Source organism: Zootoca vivipara, chromosome 7 (genome assembly GCF_963506605.1).
Source record: "Zootoca vivipara chromosome 7, rZooViv1.1, whole genome shotgun sequence".
Classification (NCBI taxonomy): domain Eukaryota; kingdom Metazoa; phylum Chordata; class Lepidosauria; order Squamata; family Lacertidae; genus Zootoca; species Zootoca vivipara.
In genome coordinates, this window is record NC_083282.1 from 46,171,071 (window position 1) to 46,189,738 (window position 18,668).

The window sequence follows — 18,668 nt, forward strand, 5'->3', positions numbered from 1 at the left end:
GAGAGAAATGCTTGTTGCTAGGCAAATAAACTCTGCAAGAGCAGACCTAGTGTCAGCATCTGGAGTCTTGGACAACTGCTGAGGCCTCAGTATTATTTCTTGGCCCACCAATGCTGATGGCTGCTCTGGATCCTCTAGTCTATGCCTTTCAGCTGGGACTGTAGGCAGCAGTATATCATCATCACCACCACTCCCATCACCACAATTTATTGATCACCTTCTTAAACCACTGGTCTTAAGGCAATGTACACTTAAAATAATTAAAAGCAATTAAAAACACAATGACAATAAATACAATTAAAACCCTAAGGAGTGGACACTCTTGTAAACAATTATTTTTCCAGCTGGGAAAGTCTTTGCATTTCCCACAGTGCCCTAGAGCTACATCAGGCACCCAGGCACATTGTGGGAAATTACAAGGGTGTCTCCTAGCTGTCTGTGGAAATTGGCCCACTAGAGGGCCCAGTTCCCACCCCACCAAAGAAACACAACCCTGGAACTGGCTGTGTGCAAGGAGGGTTCAGCTCCGTTGTCTCATCCAGGTCCTTTCCCATGAAGTAGTTGGAACCTCTGGGGCAAACTCTGACTATCTGGTGCTCTGCTTCCTCTGTCAAAGCAGGGAAAGTCTGTGGAATCATGATGTGGGGTGGGGAGAGAGACCCATCACGCTGGGAGAGAGTGCACAATCTACAATGTGGAGTCCCACAGACACCCTACTACACACAACAGGGCCCATGGAAACCTGCAGCAGGCCCTAGTGCCCAGTTACAACGTCCCTGGTTCACACCACCCCTCTGACCACCCTTTGCCTCTTCTCCACACAGGGCACCGAAACTACTTCAAGGACATTGAGATGATGCTGGGCTTCCCACCACCCATGTTCTTCCAAATCTGCTGGAGATTCATCTCTCCTGTTATTATATTTGTGAGTGTGTGATGAGAACACTCCCAGTGAGAGGGAGCTAGAATGGGAGGGAGAGGACTGTGAACAGCCACTCGCATATGAGTTGGGGGAGGGGGGAGATGTTAGGTAGCGCACCAGTACAGGAGAGAACAGTGCCAAGGAAGAAGACAAGGGAAATACCAATGAGGAAGAACCACATCTGCAAAGACAAGAGGGGGTCCCAAAGATGCAGTGAGTGTAACATTGGGCATAAGCGTAACCAGTATGAAGGAGGACAGGAAGGTGTGGAATTAGGGCAGTTGCCTGATGCCACCCCCACCCCTTGCTCCCCTTGGGCTTTGTATCACTCAGTCTTCTTTCCCCTCTCTCCTCAGTTCATCCTCGTGTTCACAGTGATCCAGTACCGACCGATCTCCTACAATACCTATGTGTACCCCACCTGGGCCATCTCCATCGGTTTCCTTATGGCGCTTTCATCAGTCATCTGCATCCCTATCTATGCCGTCTTCTGCGTGATGCGCTCAGAAGGGGACTCGCTGATGCAGGTGAGGCTGTCTGTGAGCAGGCTAACCAAGTGCCCCCTGCCTTGGATCCCAATGGCCAAGGGCTTTGAAACCACTAACCTGCTCCCTTGCCTCCTGTCTCCCTGCAGCGTTTGAAAAACGCTACCCGTCCCAGCCGCGAGTGGGGCCCAGCCCTTATGGAGCACCGGACAGGCCGCTATGCGCCAGTACTCAGCTCTTCCACAGAGTCCCAGCTGGAGGTGCAGCTGCTGAACCCCGAGAAGCCCAAGAGTGACGAGGCTGGAGTGGCTGTTGCCATCACCGTGGGAACCAATGGCTCTACCCACAGCCAGGACTCCAAGATCTGAACATGAGCCTGGGAGGCAGGGCAGGGAGCCCTCCTTGCACCTCCCCTCTCCCACCTGCCCTGGTTCTCCAAACCCTACTCTGCTCAGATATACGACAGTGCCCCCCACTGGGTGGGGGAGCCCTGGCTCCCTGGCTCCCGGGCTGCGCCGGACTCTGGGGGAGGGGCTGTGAGTTCCAACCCCACCCACCTCATTAGTGCCCCCGTGCCATCTTGTAACCCTCATGTTTACAGTCACGTTCAGATGGCCCCAATTCGCAACCAGGACCAGGGTCAGGGGTGGGGAGGGTGTGCACTGGCCGAACCGTTGGGGGTGCCTTGGGAAAGGGCACCAGGAGGAGGGTCGGTTGGAGCCTCGCTGGCTCAACAACCCCTTTGGGGGTGGATTCTGGCAGCTGCACCTGGGCCCATGGGGGTCTGGTGTCTATTGGGGGTGGTATGCCCCATACTGCCCTGGATCAGGGCCCTGGGGACTGGCCCCACAGATAAGCAAATGGGGGGTTGGGGTGGGGGGAGGGCAAGAGGGTTGGTTGTAATTGTAAATGTTAATCCTGACATTCTAGGCATCGCTTGGCCATAGGCTAGGCAGCCTTCAGCTAGGCTGTTGCCCCTGCGAGGGCTCTTCCAGAGATGCACTTAAGACTGCACCTCCCCCCCCCAACCACTGCACATACCTTCCCAGCTTCCCCACCTAGGAAAGGAAAGCTAGCTTCCCCAGCACTTACCAATTTGCACTTCTCGCCATGGCCTCCCATGATACGGTAAGAAATGTTCCTGCTAAAAGCTATGTATTGAATTTGGCAGGTTAATGATTGAGGTGGGGGAGTAGGGGGCAGGAGAGCTCTCCTTAATTGCGTTGCAAGGGCATGGGAGGAGCACAGCTCCATGAACAAAAATATGCACTTGTCTCCCTCCTGATCTTAATATTGAGCCTTATTTGCACACCATCCAGAATCGCACACCTGCAGCGTGAAACGTAAGCAAACAGCATCTCTCATAAATAGAAAAAGGGACAGCTGAGAGGCTGGATGCACTGTATTACCATGATAGACATCTTGAGCAGCGCCACAGACTCTGGGCAGCCCATGCAGCCCAGTGGACAGATTTTGCCCAGGTGTGCATTCTTTGTCTAGACAGCATCTTCTGGAAGCTCCCCCAAGCCCATTATTCTGAAGCACTTTTCTACACTCTTCCCCGAAGAGGAATAAATTAATTTCAATGGAGTCTCCACAAAGGCAAGAGACCATTGGGACCTAGCCCTGCCCCATCCCACAGGGAAAGGGACAGAGCCAACCATGGTGCTAAGAGCAGATGATGTGCCAAGTCCTGCCCACACCATTGCAAGTGGGACACACACACAAAGAAAAAGCACAAGCTTCCCTAAAAGCTATCCAGGCCAGGCCTGGGTTCCACGCGGCCCACTTCTCCACTAGTGGTGGGGGCAGAAGCTGTTAGCTTCATGGTGAAGCTTTGGAGAAGTTGGCCATAGGCACCAGCCCCATCTCCAGCTGCAAGGCTTTTCTCCCTAACACAAAGCAGGGCCTGTGCTGCCTCAGATGGGTAGAAGGTACTAATGGTTCCGTCTTCCAGCCTCACCATCCTGTGTTTCCATTTCAGTGTTGCTGCCTGCACTTTACCCCCTAGAAACGTCTGGGTGGAGGAGACAGGAAACCCCAGCAGCCACAATCCTGTCTTGTACCCTGATGCCAATTCACTTAACCAATGCCAAACAGTGCATGTCGGGGGGCACCCCTCAGCTCCCAGCCGTGCACGATTGCTGCGGTGTAACCATGGTGCCAACAGCAAGGGCACACCTGGCTCCTACCCACGTGGTACCTGCTCCAGCCGGTGGCATGGGCATAGCAGCCAGCATTCAAGTGCCAAACGTCTGCATCGTGAGCAGTTAAGAGGGAGAGGGGGGGACAGATGGCTCCATGCCATGATGGTACTTTTGCCCTAAGCCTCCAGCCCCCAGACCTTCCCTCCTCTGTGCCGAGGCTGCACTATTTAATGCATGGTTCCGTGTCTGTCCTTTCCTCCTGTGTCAAAGGCGACAGCTAGCATTGCCGCCTCATCGTTCATAGCAATAATTGTGACGCGTCTCCCATACTGTGACTCTTCCAGTTGTAGATTTTTAAAGTCTGATAGATTTTAATGAAATTTATATTCCTGAACCTTGGGTGATACAGTTCTTTGGTGTGTGTGTGGAGGAATGGGAAAGGTGTAGGTTGGGTTCACAAGGCCCACTGCCCTGGCTTGTGGACAAGGATGAGAAGAAACATCTCACTGGCATGGGTCCCACTTGCAAGTAGATTATCTGCATTCATAGGTTGGGGGAGGTTGTGTGTATGCATTTCTTTGCCTTTTCACTTTCCCTGGAATCCCATTGACCCTGTTCACAAGGATGAGCAAAAGGCAACAGCAGCAACTCTTGAGGCACAGGATGCTGCAGGGTTGGGTCCTCTTAAGACTCTGCAGCATGGGAGCGGGAAATGAGGTACTTAAGGGAAGGGGGCAGCTCTCTGTTCCCTAGCTGGGTCCTTTGCATCGCAGCAGCCGAGTGCGAGGGCAGAAGCGGGGCACTGGGCATGGCTTTGAAGGAGGCATGGGGTGGAAGACATGGTCCAACCCTGCTACTGCCAGCCCACAGGCTGAAGCAATCCTGTGCCCTTTCAGAAGCACTGGCACCACAGGTCTAGGCAGCAGAACATCATTGTCCTTCCTGGCTTGGTTGGGTTCCTCACCATCTCGCTGCGGCCATCCATCAGACCATCGTGCTGAGTGGCTCCTCCGGGGTAGTGCCTGATGGCATAAAGGAGAAGTCTGGTCTCTGCGAGTTGGTGAAGAAGCAGGACTGATCTCTCCAAAGCTTGGTCCTTTTGCCGATCCTCTTAAGCCACTGTGAAAGCAAAGGAAGGGGTTACCAAGAAGCAGGAGGTGTTGCCCAAGCACCTTTCCGTGTAAAGCCTTAGTCATTACAGCAGAACTAATGGGTCCCACACAGAACAAACTCCAGAATTTTTACTTAAAATATGACAGGTATTCTAGAGACCATACAGCACAGCGAGCCAGCATGATGCCCCCTCTAGATGTTAGACTCCCAACAGCCCCACTTAGAGGGCACCACGTTGGTGACGCCTGCCATAGAATAATAAACCAACCCTGAACTATGCTTGCACCTCTCTGCTGCAGGCACCAGTTTGACAGCTACCCCTCAGTTATAATATCATGCAGCTCGTGGTATCATAGCTTTGGTGCTTGCAGGCTTACCTGAATTGCGGCTGGGAGCTGCTACTCCCAAGAAGTTTCGACATCAGGGAAGGGCTGGTGCCTGTCTTAGGCTGGCTTAGCTGCAGATCCCGTTCCATGGCACGCTTCTCCTCCTGTAATTCTGTGGAGAGAAGAGACCCTATTTCATGGGGGTTGGGGGAAGCAACAATCATGAAGAGCATTGGGGCTGGTACTCACAAAGAGACCATGCCCCATTGGCAACACCTGCCTAAAGATGATGGCTATAGGCACCATGATGCTGCATCCCTTCCCCAATTCCCAGCCTGGCCTTATCTGAGACTCGGGTTCTACATACCAGCCATGGTGGGCTCATGTGTTGCCTCCAGCAGCTCTGTAGCATGCTGATGCGCCTCCTCCAGTTGGCACTGTGGAACATGAAAAATGCTATAGGAAACACAACACAGAAGAAAGAAGCTGCTCCTTTAACTATACCACTTCTCTTAAAGATGTACATGTCTCTGCTTAAAGGTTTTCCTCACGTTGGAAAGTCTTTCTGTATTAAATACCTTACTTTTCCTCCCAGCCTTCTAGTTGCCCCAGTCACTGCAGAAAGCTAATGGATAGGCACCAGCGTATCCAGTCCCTTCAGCTGATGATGCTAGTTTCTTATTCTTCTGGAAAATAGCAATTGTCACATTGCTGACTTAGAAACTTAGTGGGCTGGCTTAATAGGCTCTCATTTGTTAGAAGTTTTTAAGCAGAGGCTAAATGGCCACTTCTCAGGGGTGCTCTTCTAGCAGTGGATAGCCTACATTGCCGGAGGCTGGAGTAGATGATCATTGGGACTAGATGATCATTCCAAGTGCAGATCTACAATTCTTTTGACCCTGATTCCACAGTCACAAGTCACTGTGATTTCATAACTTGGCAGCTCTCTGCACTATGGGTGTACTGCTGCAAAGGTGTGTTTTATAATAATAATAATAATAATAATAATAATAATAATAATAATAATAATAATACTACACTGGTGACAGCAAGTACTCTTGCAGCAGTCCTGCAACCCAATGTGATGGTGTTTTCACATCCAAATCATAATAACAGTTTTCCTGCCACTCACATCTTTCCTCAGCCCCTCCCTGTCCCCCAGATTTGGGAAGGATACAAAAAAACTAGCTATTTGGGCAGTTGTAGAACTTGGTATGGAAGAAGAAGAAGAAGAAGAAGAAGAAGAAGAAGAAGAAGAAGAAGAAGAAGAAGAAGAAGAAGAAGAAGAAGAAGAAGAAGAAGAAGAAGAAGAAGAAGAAGAAGAAGAAGAAGAAGAAGAAGAAGAAGAAGAAGAAGAAGAAGAAGAAGAAGAAGAAGAAGAAGAAGAGGGAGGGGAGGGGGAAGAGTTTGGATTTGATATCCTCGCTTTATTACTACCCTAAGGAGTCTCAAAGCGGCAAACATTCTCCTTTCCCTTCCTCCCCCACAACAAACACTCTGTGAGGTGAGTGGGGCTGAGAGACTACAGAGAAGTGTGACTAGCCCATGTTCACCCAGCAGCTGCATGTGGAGGAGCGGAGACATGAACCCGGTTCCCCAGATTACAAATCCACCAGTCTTAACCACTACACCACACTGGAAGCCAAACACCCTTGTCCTCTCTTGATGGACTCAAGAGTTCTGACCCAAGGCCTGCCCACACTCTGTTCTAACCCAGGCTGCCATAGCCATGGGAACAGCTTTGTAGATACAGCTCCTATGTATGTGGGCAGGAGGAAAGACATGGGAGTGGTAATACTAGAACTTGGGTCCATCCAGTGAAGATGGTTGCAGCATTCAGGACAAACAAAAGTAGCTATGGAATTTGCCCCCATGAGATCTAGGGATGGGTGCCAACTTAGATGACTTGCCGTGGGGATGTCCAGCATGCAAGTTTCCTATAAGGATCTGTGAGAACAGGGTGCTAGACTAGATGGGGCTTTGGTCAGATCCCACAGAGCCTTGCCTCTGTTCTTACACAATAGTCTAGAAGGGCTGAGGAAATGTTGTCGCAGACGCTCCACCCAAGCTGCAACACAAACCAGTCTCACAGACCTATTGGCCAAAACTTGAAGCAGATGCTTGGAAGCGCATGGGAGAAACACTGCTTATGAGGAACTCTAGAAACCCTCCTTGAGATGAGAAGGGTTCAGCCCTTACCTGTAAATAAGGGATGTATCTTTCCAGATCACAGCACTCATTCTCTAGCAAGGTTCTAGAAAAAATAGTACAGCCAGTGAGACCCAAAGGAGGTGACACATTTGGGACAGAAAGCAATTGCCAGCATTGCAGACTTGGTGTCTCCACATCTTCCTCACTTTTTGTTTATGTTCCCAATGTGGGGACTGGCAATTCAAATGAAAGTTAGATGTGAGGATAGCCACCATCTGCTTGCAGTGGCAGCTCATGTTGCTACCGTAGGGATGAGAAGAGAAAACCACGCTACTTTGAAGCAGTTCATAACTAGGCACAAGTATCTCTAATGCCAACAGTGTTTCTAAACCTTGTTTTGTACTCTGCTGCTCTCCTTGTTCAGAGTTCCCCAAGTTCCTGGCTGGTGAACACTGTCTGGGGTGGACTTTAGCAAGCTCCCTTCAATAACTATACATACTGCCTGGAATATGCAGGATGCCCAGTGGCACAAGATGGAAGAATCTTTACAAAGCCCTTTGTGTGTTCCCCACTGGATACTGCACTGGGAGCCAAGACTATGTATGGCTTAGACACCACACCCCTGTGTTGCTTATTGACCTTCTCTTGAGGTTCTCACCTTTTTATGCTATGCCTTTCCCACCAAGATCTGCCACAACTGTTGTTTGATCTGCTTCCTTGCAATTACACAGAGCAAAATGTGCCATAGAAATTATATCTGCACCCAGAGGAAGTTTGGAAAGGGATTCTTGCCCCTCCTTGTCTTCATGATTGTGGTATAGGCAAGACTGGGAGACAGCTGATGGGGAGGGTTAGAAGGTAGAATACAAGCTGCTTGGATCCATCTGCACACATTTTCACACAATGCCACCCCCAGCTTCCCTTCAGTCTCTGCAGTGAGTTTACTGTTCTCAGCCACAAGGTCTTCTATTATATCTGCCTTCCAGACACTTGCAATGGATACCTGTAACCCTCTTGTGCCTTCTTCCCTCTTACAACATTTGTGCAATTAAGAAACCTAATAGAGCAAAAACTTACCGAAGTTGAGAGGCTACCTCACTGATATGGGCAATATTCAGTTTATTACAGAAGGATTCCAGATTAGCGGTTCTGGAAAATAATGGCCTAAGGAAACAGAAATTGGGTGAGACTTGCATTTTCCTGTGACCAGACGGGCTTGATGCCTGCAACTGGGCATTCCTGCACTAAACAAAGCTTGAATGGGACACTGGCACAAGGATCAGGTAACAGAATTTGGTTGGGGATGTCAGTCATGTTCTTTCCAGGACCCCTAGTCTCTTTCAATAAGTTGTACTCCCATCCTCTCTGTATGGCTGTCACAGGACACAGATTCATCAAACTGAACTAGCATGCTTCTTAGAACTCAGACACAGAACATTAAAATCACACACCACACCCCAGTAGAAGCAACCCTCATAGCAGGAGAGGAAGCACAAACTACCCAATCATGGTCCTTCACCCCATCCTAACCACCAACGAACTACCTAGAGAGTCTCTTGAAAACTCTCCAAAACTACTTGTGGACCACATTACAACCCCCCTCCTACATAAAGCCTACTGAGGGCATCCCTTAAAAAACAAACTTCCTCAAAAATTGGTAAATTAGAACAAGACATTTCAACCTTGTCATCACACTACAAACAAACAGGAGAAAAAAAAATTCTGGAACAAAAAATCATAGAACAAAAAAGAAGGGAAATTGACTCTCTAGAAATCAATAAAACAATGATAAACATCCTATACTCTAAATGCTTTTACGAATATGGAGGGAAGAACTCCAGACTATTAGCAAACAGATGCAGGAAAAAAAATCACTCAAAACAAGTATACACTGTATATACACTATAAAAAACGGTAGCATTAACATCCTCCACCAAAGAAATAACCTCAGAATTTTAAACCAACCTATACATCTCCCGCAACCCACCTGAACAGGAAATCAGAAGATTCCTAACAGGGCTGACCATACCAACCTTAACTGCAAAGGAACAAAAATTCATGGAGGAACACCATCAAAAACACCCCCACAACAGCACACCCATTTCTCCAAAACAAACTAAAGAAAATCCCCACAACACTGACGCAATCAAAGAACAATGGGAGCATGACATAAGCTATGAAATTAACACCACCCAATGGACTAGAATGTGGTCTATACCTCCCTTTAAGTCCATATCAGCCAAAAGAAGGGAACTCACTCAGAAACTCACCTACAGGTGGCACTTAACACCACAGAAACAAGAGCTGATATGCCCAGGAACCTCACCAAGGTGTTTGAGAGGCTGCACCTCCGCAGGCACATACCTCCACACATGGTGGAAATGCCCTATAATCCAACCCTTCTGGACAGCAGTCCTACAAGAGATATACAAAATAACTAAACAGGTATTAGAACTCACCCTAGAACTGGCCCTACTGAACATCTTCCAAGATCTTAATGACCACTCACAGTATAGAGATCTTACAACCCACCTACTCTCAGCAGCCAGAAGCCTCATAGCCAGACACTGGAGAGACCTGTCAGGAGTTAACATGAACCAATGGTATCAAATTGTATGGGAAACGGCCTTGCTAGAAAAGCTAACCAATAAACTGAAACTGACAAAGGAAAAATAGAAGAAAACACCTTCACCCCAGTATGGTCCCCCTTTATCACAGCCCAAGAAGACAATGACAAGAATCCACCGACAGCATACGAATCAACCTGGCTTACCTGACCCAACAAGCCCTCCCCTCCTCACAAATGCAAACAAACCCCGCTGCAGCCAACCACAGACAACCAACCACACCCTGCTCCCCAATACATCTCACTACCAAGGAAATGTAATAACGAATAGAAAGAGAACCTACCCAGTTGACACTGACACAGAACCCCACAGGTACACTATACAAAAGAATATAAGCCTCACCAGACCACCCTTCCTCTCCCCCCTCTTCTTCCCCAACCTTATACTGTACTCAACACTAATGTCTCACAGCAAATGTAACTGATTTGTAAGAAAGACTTGAAAAAAGAGACAAGGCATGTACTTTTGCAAACCAAGAAAATCTTTAACAAAAATAAATTTAAAAGTAATAACTCAGACACAGCCCTGGAATTACGAGCCACAAGAACAGCATAACCAGCTTTCACACAGACACCTAAACTTGGAGTTGCTATCTTCATTTTGCCACAGATTTTGAGCAAGCATACCTCATGGATATGTACATACTAGCTGAATAAGCAAATAGACTTGAGACTGCTATTAAGTCTCTGGGATCTTAATCTATGGGACACCCAAATGCATAAACATTTTATCTAAAGCTATTATGGGGGTTTAAGCCTAAACTCTTGAATCCTCAAGATAAGTATATTCTTAAACAAAAGGAAATGTGCATTTAGGAAAACAAAAGCAAGCATAAAATCAGGCATATAAGAAAAACAACACATGCTAACAGATTACTGCCCTAGTTTTAGGTGTGATAGGGTTGGTCAAGAGCAGGCCTTCTCAACCTTGGGCCCTCCAGATGTTTTAAGACTACAATGTCCATCATCCCTGACCACTGGTCCTGCTAGCTAGGGATCATGGGAGTTGTAGGCCAAAAACATCTGGAGAGCCAAGGTTGAGGAAACCTGGTCAAGAGGATACTGCTGTGAAAAAGGTCAATTCTATGTTGTGGATCATTAGGAAATAGAAGTGCTGATATCATAAAGCCATTATACAAATTGATTGTGAGACCACACTTGGAGTACCATGTACAGTTCAGGCTGCCTCACCTCAAAAAGGATATTGCAGAGCTGGAAAAGGTTCAGAAAAGAGCTACCAAAATGGTCAAAGGGGTGGAGCAACTCCCCTATGAGGAAAGGTTAGTTAAGATAAAAGGCAAATAAAGGGATATGCAGTGGAACCTCGGTTTATGAACACCTCGGTTTACGAATTTTCCGTTTACGAATGCCACGGACCCATCTAGAACGGATTAATTCACTTTCCATTACTTTCAATGGGAAAGTTCGCTTTAGTTTATGAACAGACTTCTGGAACCAATTACACCCATGCTTCGGGTTAAGTACACTTCAGGTTAAGTACGGACTTCCAGAACCAATTACACTCATACTTCGGGTTAAGTACGCTTCAGGTTGAGTACTCCGCGGACCCATCTGGAACGGATTAATCCGCTTTCCATTACTTTCAATGGGAAAGTTCGCTTCAGTTTATGAACGCTTCAGTTTATGAACGCTTCAGTTTATGAACAGACTACTGGAACCAATTGTGTTCATAAACCGAGGTACCACTGTATGACAATAGTGTAAGATTATGCATGGTATGAAGGAAGAGGATAGGGAGAAAAAAATGCCCCTCTCAAAATACTAGAACCCAGGGCCATCCAATGAAAGAATGATGGAAGATTCAGCACAGACAAAAGAAAGTACTTCTTCACACAGCACACAGCTGAACTATAGAATTCACTCCCACAAAATGTAGTGATGGCCACCAACTAACATGGCTCTAAAATATTAATACAAATCAGAAGTGCCAGCTTGGCCCCGCAACCGTGGGTGCCCAGGGTTGTGGGTACCATGTAGTGTGCATGGCCCTGGCACCAGAATTTGTGGGTGCCTGGCCACTTCATGAGGAATTTTGTGGGTGCTCGGGCACCCAGGGCCCCAGGGAGTTGGTACCTATGATACAAATTCATGGAAGATAAGGTTATCAGTGGCTACTTGCTGTGATGGCTATGTTCTGCATCCACTGACAGAGGCAATATGCCTCTGAATACCTGTTGCTGGTAATCACAAGTGAGGAGACTGCTGTTGCAGTAGGTCCAGCTTATAGGCTTTCCATAGGCACCTGGCTGGCCATGTGAGAGCAGGATGCAGGAACAGATGGTCCTTTGGAGTGATCCAGCATAGCTCTGTTGATGTTGTTTTATGGTTAGCACAAGTTATTAGTCTATCTTTAGTAGACTGCTCTAAGTTTCTTCAAATAGATATAAAGGAAAACATACTAGGGGTGGGAATCACCTAACCATCTCTGTCAGTGGAAGCCCTGCACAAAGATTTCTGCTTGCTCAATGGGTCTCCCCACCATAGCTACCAAGTTTTCCCTTTTCTCGCGAGGAAGCCTATTTAGCATAAGGGAATTTCCCTTTAAAAAAGGGAGAACTTGGCAGCTATGCTCCCCACCCCATTGATATTGCTCCATCTTAGCGGGCTGGGTCTGTAATTTCACAGCATCTCTGACTTAACTTTAAGGTGCCATCCAAAATGGAGACTTATAATTTAAGTGGGCACACCACTGCTAATTCTACACATGCATAATATGCATATCTATATAAATAATACAAGCACATTTCTAGATTAATACCACAATGGGACTGAAACTAGCACGGAGGCCAATTCATTGCAAGTCCCCGCTCCTGGTACTTGTATGAGGATCAAATGGGATAATAGTGATCAGCCCCAAACTGCCCACAGATGCAAAAAGAACCAATTGCTGCTAGGTTTCTAAGTATATGGCACTCTGTGATGTTAGGCTTCCTACAGGCAAAACCAGTCCTGGATTCTGAGAACTCCTGTGGTGATACAGTTCCTGGTGTTCTGGGTAAGAACAAGTCACAGCCCAGAAGCTCATTGTGTGGAGGCTGCAGCTTCCTTCAGTCTTACCTGACTAGGGCACTGCTCCCAGATGAAGACTGACTATTGCCAGAATTTCCCTTCAGTGCAAAGGTGACCACATGGGGGCTGTATTTAGCAATGGCACAATCTTGGTTCCTGTGAAGCAGAAAAAAGTACAGCCATAAGGCAATTGTTAATCCCCAGTCTTTGGGCTGACAAGGACAAGAGAAGACCAGTTTGTGGCAGTGCTAGGTCACAAAACCACCCAGTAGCTGGAATGAATAGAAGCCTAAAAGGAAAAAAAAAGCTGGACTAAAGAGCCCAGCAAGGTCCAACTTTCCATACCAAATAGTCCCACAAAAGTACTTTGACACAGAACCAATAGAACAAATACTGTATTGTGTGGTGGGGAGACTGAGGCAAAAATTTGATGCCCCCCCAGTCCTTGCTCTGCCTTCCCAAAGCCAGCTAAGTGAGATAACAGGCTTTGGGAGGGTCCTAGAGCACTCCAGGGAAGCACTAATGAGGCTTTGGGCAGGAGACAGGAGACAGGAAGACCCTGTCAGAGCCTTTACACCTCCTTCGCTAAGCCTAGTGCCTTGCTTATCTGGCTTTGGGAAGGCAATATGAGGGCTGGGGAGGGTGTCAAATGTTGCCCAGGGCCAACAAAACAGGCCTCGGGGGCTACATTAGACCACACAGTTCCAGGCAGTACACAGGGAGCCATGGCCTGTGCTCATGTCAATGTGGGGAAATTCAACACAAGGGGAGCTATTTAAAAGTAAGTAAACAAATGCAGAATTTTAGGTTGTGACTGAGAGATAGTACAGTAGAAAGGTTTGAAGGGTGTGAAGGGATTCTCCGATATGGCAACATGGTACAAACAACTCCAGCATGAGGAGTTTGAGAGCTCATCCCTTACTAGCCAGCCTGTTCTATTCCATGCCTTCATTGGTTACACAGGGCTAAGGCAGGGAGCAAATCCTCAGGCAAGGGTTCCAGCAGGTGCTGATCCCAGTGCTCACTCGGATGAATGCTCACTTTGAACTTGGAGGTGGGACATAATCCCAGCCTCAGGCTATGGACTGAACACACCATAAAAAACAAACGCACTAGCAGGACTGGCATTCTTGACAGAGGCACTCAGGAATGTGATTCCTGCATGATGTAAAGGGAGTTAAGTGGGAATGACAAAGGCTATATGGCTGAGCCCCAAAGAATGGTAATGTAAGGCTGGAATTAATTCTACAGATAAAAAAGACAAGAGAGACACACAAACTGACAAGCTGCACTTGAATGGGGAGCGCAAGTTACAGATGGAGGTGTATGGTGCAAACATATGTTTGGCACAAGTTATTTTCGCTGGACATCGGCCATCTGAGTGGCAGTCATGTTGAAACTATACTGGAACTGCCAATTAAATTGCATTGGAACTGATATTTCCTACGTAGTAAGCATTTCTGAAACAGTCACCCTTAGAAGGCAAAGGGAGAAAGAATACTGCGTCAATAGTGTAAACATATAGTTTAGTCACTAGGTGGCACTGGACTTATGTATATCTGAGTGGAATCAGAGGTTTCCCCCCCATCCTGTTGCTGTTGAAGTAAGTTATTCTCTAGCCTCCTAACTGATTTGTCTCATGAAACTAAGCCTTTCATAACAAATAATGGCTTCCTCAATCTGGACTATCAAAAGATGATATAAAACTCACCCATTCCAAACACATAAATACCACCAGCCACAACAGTTGGAAACTAATGGGCTCATTCTTATATCAAATAGGCTTCAGGTCTTAAGATATTCTGCTTGCTTGTCTTCTATCCCTACTACTTGCTCCCCCTCAACTCAGCCCTTAATTCTCTCAAGTCCCTTTTCTTCTGATCTCTCCAGTACCTGCCTTCCTGCAATGCCTTCTGCTGTAGACCAATTAGAAGAAGGCGGATCTCCTCCCTCACCAGCTCCTTGAGGTTGGGGGGAGCTGCCAGCAAGGCCCAGCTGTCAGCTGCTTGCAGTGGGCTTTGTTCCACTCCAAGGGGGGCTGACTGCAACTCCTGATGGAATTCCAACAGTGTTTGCACCTGTAAATAGGGAAGGGGTTGGACTGCATTAGGAACAGTGCATAGCCACATGCAGAAATTCACACATGTGCACATTGACACAAACTGTAATAACTTTCTCAAAGTAATCTTGCCCCCAGCCTCCACCTCCCCAAATGATGAAGCACTGACACAACCTAAAAATACAAGTTGCACATCTGGAAATCAAGCCAGGTGCCTGCCTGCAAGAAAAGAAAACCAATACCTAGCCATGGGTTAACTACTCACCTGATGGTAGACAATTACATTTCATAAAGGCCACAGTCAGGGAACTGAAAACTTTTCAGAAGTATGTCATGCATCAAGGGAATAAAAGATGCCTAACATTGCATCTGCCCTAAGACTGGGAATAGACTATAAGGCTATTAGTTTATGTGAAGAGTATTTTAGGGTTAAGAGTGAAGCTTTTAGGATTTTTTTTTTTATAAAAAAAACCCTTTCGCAGAAAGTGGGCAAAGTTGCCTGCAGAAGATAAGAACAGCAGGCAGGACACTGTCATTCCAATGTAGTTGGCAAGAGGGCACTGCATTGTTGCCGTCTGTACACTCCATAAAAGGTGCAAAGCTGCAGACAGCCCACCCACAATCATTCCCTCCCTCCCCCCATGAGGAAAGTCAAGGTCATGCCGCAAAAATATCTGCAGGATATTTGTAAGGCAAGCGAGTGCCAGAACTCCCTTTCTGGCCCCACACATCCACAAGCGGAACGTTATGGTACAGCTGCTTCCCTGGGCGGCCTCTCAGATATCCAGTTAGGGAAGGGAGCAGAGACACATACAAGAACACAGCAGGGAGACAGGCAGTACCTGGGTCACATTTATCAGGCTTGTGATGAAGAGGTAATAGACAGCCAGGTGAGAGACCCCATAAAGGCTGGGAAGGGGTCACTAGTCACGAAGTTGGGGTGTGTGGGGGCTGGATCTCAAGCAAAGCTCTAACATGAAGAAGTGATAGAGAGAAAAAGGTGCCATCTGGTCAGGGTGTGCTATGCTTGCTCTTCTGGTTTCAGGAGGAGGTAAGGCAATTACCATGTGAAAAGCCTTTGGGATGTTTACTGTTCTACTCAGCTGCAGTCAGGACCATGCTGAATAAAGAAAGGGCATGAATGGCTGGAGGAGAACAAAGGGCCTGGAATAGCATGGATTAGGGGCTCTGGCCAAGCATTAGGAACCAGCTGAGCTGGGAGCTGGCAAATGGGGACCGTGTCAAACAGGGAGGGGGTGGTTGCAACATTTAATTTTTTATCCTTGACTTGCCTTCTCAGATATGCTTTCCTTTCACTGAAATTAAACAGCATTTAAATCAGGTGTAAGTGGCAAACCAGAGGCTTTCTCCATAAAAGATCATTGTACACATGAATGCCACTCTATATGAAAATGCATGTGTGCCAAAACTAGTGGCCAGTGCTCAGTGGAAGGGGGCTTAATCCAATTTATAAGCCCTCCCTTAGTTCCACTCAATTTTAGCTCTGTCCACTCCACTCAATCTATAGTCATAAAAGGTGGGCCCTTTCATCAGTCAAACCCCCTTACAAAATTAGTGCTGCCTTTTTAGGTGATGAGACTTAGATTTGATGCTTTATTCAGATATTCCTTTGTCACCAGCCACTTCTAAATTGTGTAGTAAGAGGGGTGGTTTGTTTGTTTGTTCTGCTCTTTTGTGAATCATTTTGAATAGGAGATCCAGTATTTCGGTACTTAACCTCAGCATGAAGTTCCAAGCTCCGTTCCACAAGGCCATGACCCAAGATAGCTTTCGCCTCAAGCCTCTCACTGGGTGCTAATTGTTCCTCTACCATTCTCCAGAGTGATGGTACTGACTGGAAGGGTTCCCCAGATGCACCAGGCAAGGGTGACATGGGTGCTTTATCCGATTCCACGATAAATGAAGCTTTAAAGGAAAAAAAGGTTGTGCCAATGAGACAGTGAGTAGAAGCTCCACATCACAACTACTCGGTGCCACATGCAGTGGTGCACCTAGGTAATTTTAGACACTGAACTTAATGGGCTGCTGCCCTCCCAAGATTCACAAATATTATTGAAAAGCATTGAAAGTATTCAATTCTGAGGTTCTGCCCCCCCCCAACAGAAGCCTGGTCCCCCGCAATGTCCTATTTATGAGCTATTTTCACCCATGATTTCCCAAGAAAAGCTCAACAACTTTGTCCCTCCCCAACTAAAATCCTGGCCACATCCATGGTTTTACACTCCTCTCCCATTAGACAGCCACACATATTACATTTGTCAGTTGTCAGTCGTAAGGTAAGCCATTCCCATGTTTTACAACTGCTCCTACATTCCTGATACACAATAAATAAATGGTTGTGAAATACTCTGAGCATGAACAGTTTCACATTCTAAACTCACTTAAGTCATAGCACTAGCATTACAGGAATACAATGGAATTTGCTTCTGCTGCCCTGATGTTAAACACATATTTGGGGGGAGAAAGCACCAAGGATGAAAGTAAAAGTAAAAAATTGGACTATATGGAGAAGAACTGTAGAAGTTTAAAGACACTTGCAGGACTGAAATAAATCCTACAAATTGACTTTAAGTAGAAGGAATAAAGGAACTGTGAGATAGGAATGGATAAGAAAACCGATTGGGGGGAAGGAGGGAAGTCAAAGCTTGGCAGAGCAAAGAAAATTGTAATAATTGATAAGATGCTAAGAAGAAAATTGTTTGTGTTTATTATGTTTATTATGTGTTGTTGTGTTTGTGGTTGTATGTTTTGTTTTTGTTTAAATGTGTTTAATTGGAAATTTTAATAGTCTTTAAAAAAATAAAAAATAAAGAAAGTAAAAGTAAAAAATAAAATATAGTGCCATGTACATGCCTGTCTAACCACCCTCTGACTAAAACTGTTGTAGAAAATAAGGATGTGGCTGTGAGTACCATCAGCCCCAATAGACCACAACATGCCCATCATGCCAGCCCAGGTGTTGCCACAGGTCGTTTGTTCCTGACTCCATCACCTGACACTCTCTAGATGGCCATTTGAGGCACCTCATTTTTGTGGGGCTCTGTACTTTCCCCGCGTTGCACTACTGTCTACAAATCATGTTACTTGCACTCACCTTTCTCCCACGTTGGCCACCAGAGAATAACTGCATATAATTTTTCCTGCTCCCCATATACCAAACTCATACCTTCACATTAACCCCCAGAGCCACATTAATTCCCGTTAATCGTTATAGCCTCAAATGTAACCTATTGCCCATTATCCCCCCCCCGGTAGTTGCTCCCCAGTGCTTAACTCACCTACGTCTCGGCCCACCGAGCCCACTTCCGCCCCAGGCCTTTTACTCTCCCCACACTTCCTACGGACTCACGGATATAACTCTGCGGTAGCCCTCACCTGCGACACCGGGCGGAGGGGCGGAGGGCCAGGCGTCTTGCCCTATCCGATTCCCCTCCCCCCTCTGCCCCCTCCAGCTCTCTGGAATATAAACTCGCCGTCTCCATGGAAACGCCCCGCCGCGTTCCTCTGAAGCCTCGCCTCTTAAAGGAGCCGTGCCCAGGAGGCAGTCAGGATGTCGGTCGAGCGTGGAGACGGGGATTCCGTGGGAAGGAAGCGTGTGCATTGAAGCTATTGGCGCGCCCGCGCATGCATCCAAGCAATCAGAGGTAAAGAGCAGTCACGCGTCCGCCAGTTTTGATTCGGGAGTGGTCCCAGTGGCTTTACGCTTTGGCAACAGTACAGTATTGAGAAACTTCTTTCTTTGCCCATTGATGTTCCTAGGAATAGGGGGGGGGAGGGAGAGAGAGAGA

At 47.0% G+C, this 18,668-nt stretch overlaps 2 protein-coding genes across 5 annotated transcripts in view; one reads left to right on the top strand and one right to left on the bottom strand.

The window, feature by feature from the left end:
- SLC6A9 (solute carrier family 6 member 9) overlaps positions 1–1,908 on the top strand; it is a 53,893-nt gene extending 51,985 nt beyond the window's left edge. For both annotated transcript variants that reach the window (XM_035124186.2, XM_060276961.1), the window contains 3 exons: positions 825–925; positions 1,279–1,449; positions 1,557–1,908. In XM_035124186.2, the coding sequence (XP_034980077.2) occupies positions 825–925; positions 1,279–1,449; positions 1,557–1,775 (491 nt within the window). In that variant the 3' untranslated portion in view covers positions 1,776–1,908. The remainder of the gene's footprint in view (positions 1–824; positions 926–1,278; positions 1,450–1,556) is intronic.
- Position 1,909: 1 nt separating this feature from the next.
- On the bottom strand, positions 1,910–18,337 carry CCDC24 (coiled-coil domain containing 24). 3 transcript variants are annotated; one of them, XM_035124188.2, is made up of 9 exons: positions 18,256–18,337; positions 16,598–16,785; positions 14,694–14,878; positions 12,849–12,956; positions 8,222–8,308; positions 7,193–7,247; positions 5,361–5,430; positions 5,045–5,165; positions 1,910–4,673 (listed from the first exon to the last, which is right to left on the bottom strand). In XM_035124188.2, exons 2-9 carry the CDS (start codon positions 16,751–16,753, stop codon positions 4,304–4,306), a joined length of 1,152 nt encoding a protein of 383 aa, XP_034980079.2. In that variant the 5' UTR covers positions 16,754–16,785; positions 18,256–18,337; the 3' UTR covers positions 1,910–4,303. The 3 variants fall into 3 exon arrangements, with proteins under 3 accessions (XP_034980079.2, XP_034980080.2, XP_034980078.2); XM_035124189.2 differs by having other exon boundaries at positions 18,230–18,337; XM_035124187.2 differs by having other exon boundaries at positions 18,159–18,337.
- Positions 18,338–18,668: the final 331 nt, after the last annotated feature.

Bases quoted from the DNA above. Each gene is read 5' to 3' on its own strand.
- CCDC24 (XM_035124188.2), bottom strand. From the start codon at position 16,753: ATGTCACCCTTGCCTGGTGCATCTGGGGAACCCTTCCAGTCAGTACCA. The intron at 12,957-14,693 runs GTACTGGAGAGA...TCTGCTTCACAG, and splicing joins AAGGCATTGCAGGAAGGCAG to GAACCAAGATTGTGCCATTG. The intron at 8,309-12,848 runs GTAAGACTGAAG...CTGTTTCCTTAG, and splicing joins GGGAGCAGTGCCCTAGTCAG to GCCATTATTTTCCAGAACCG.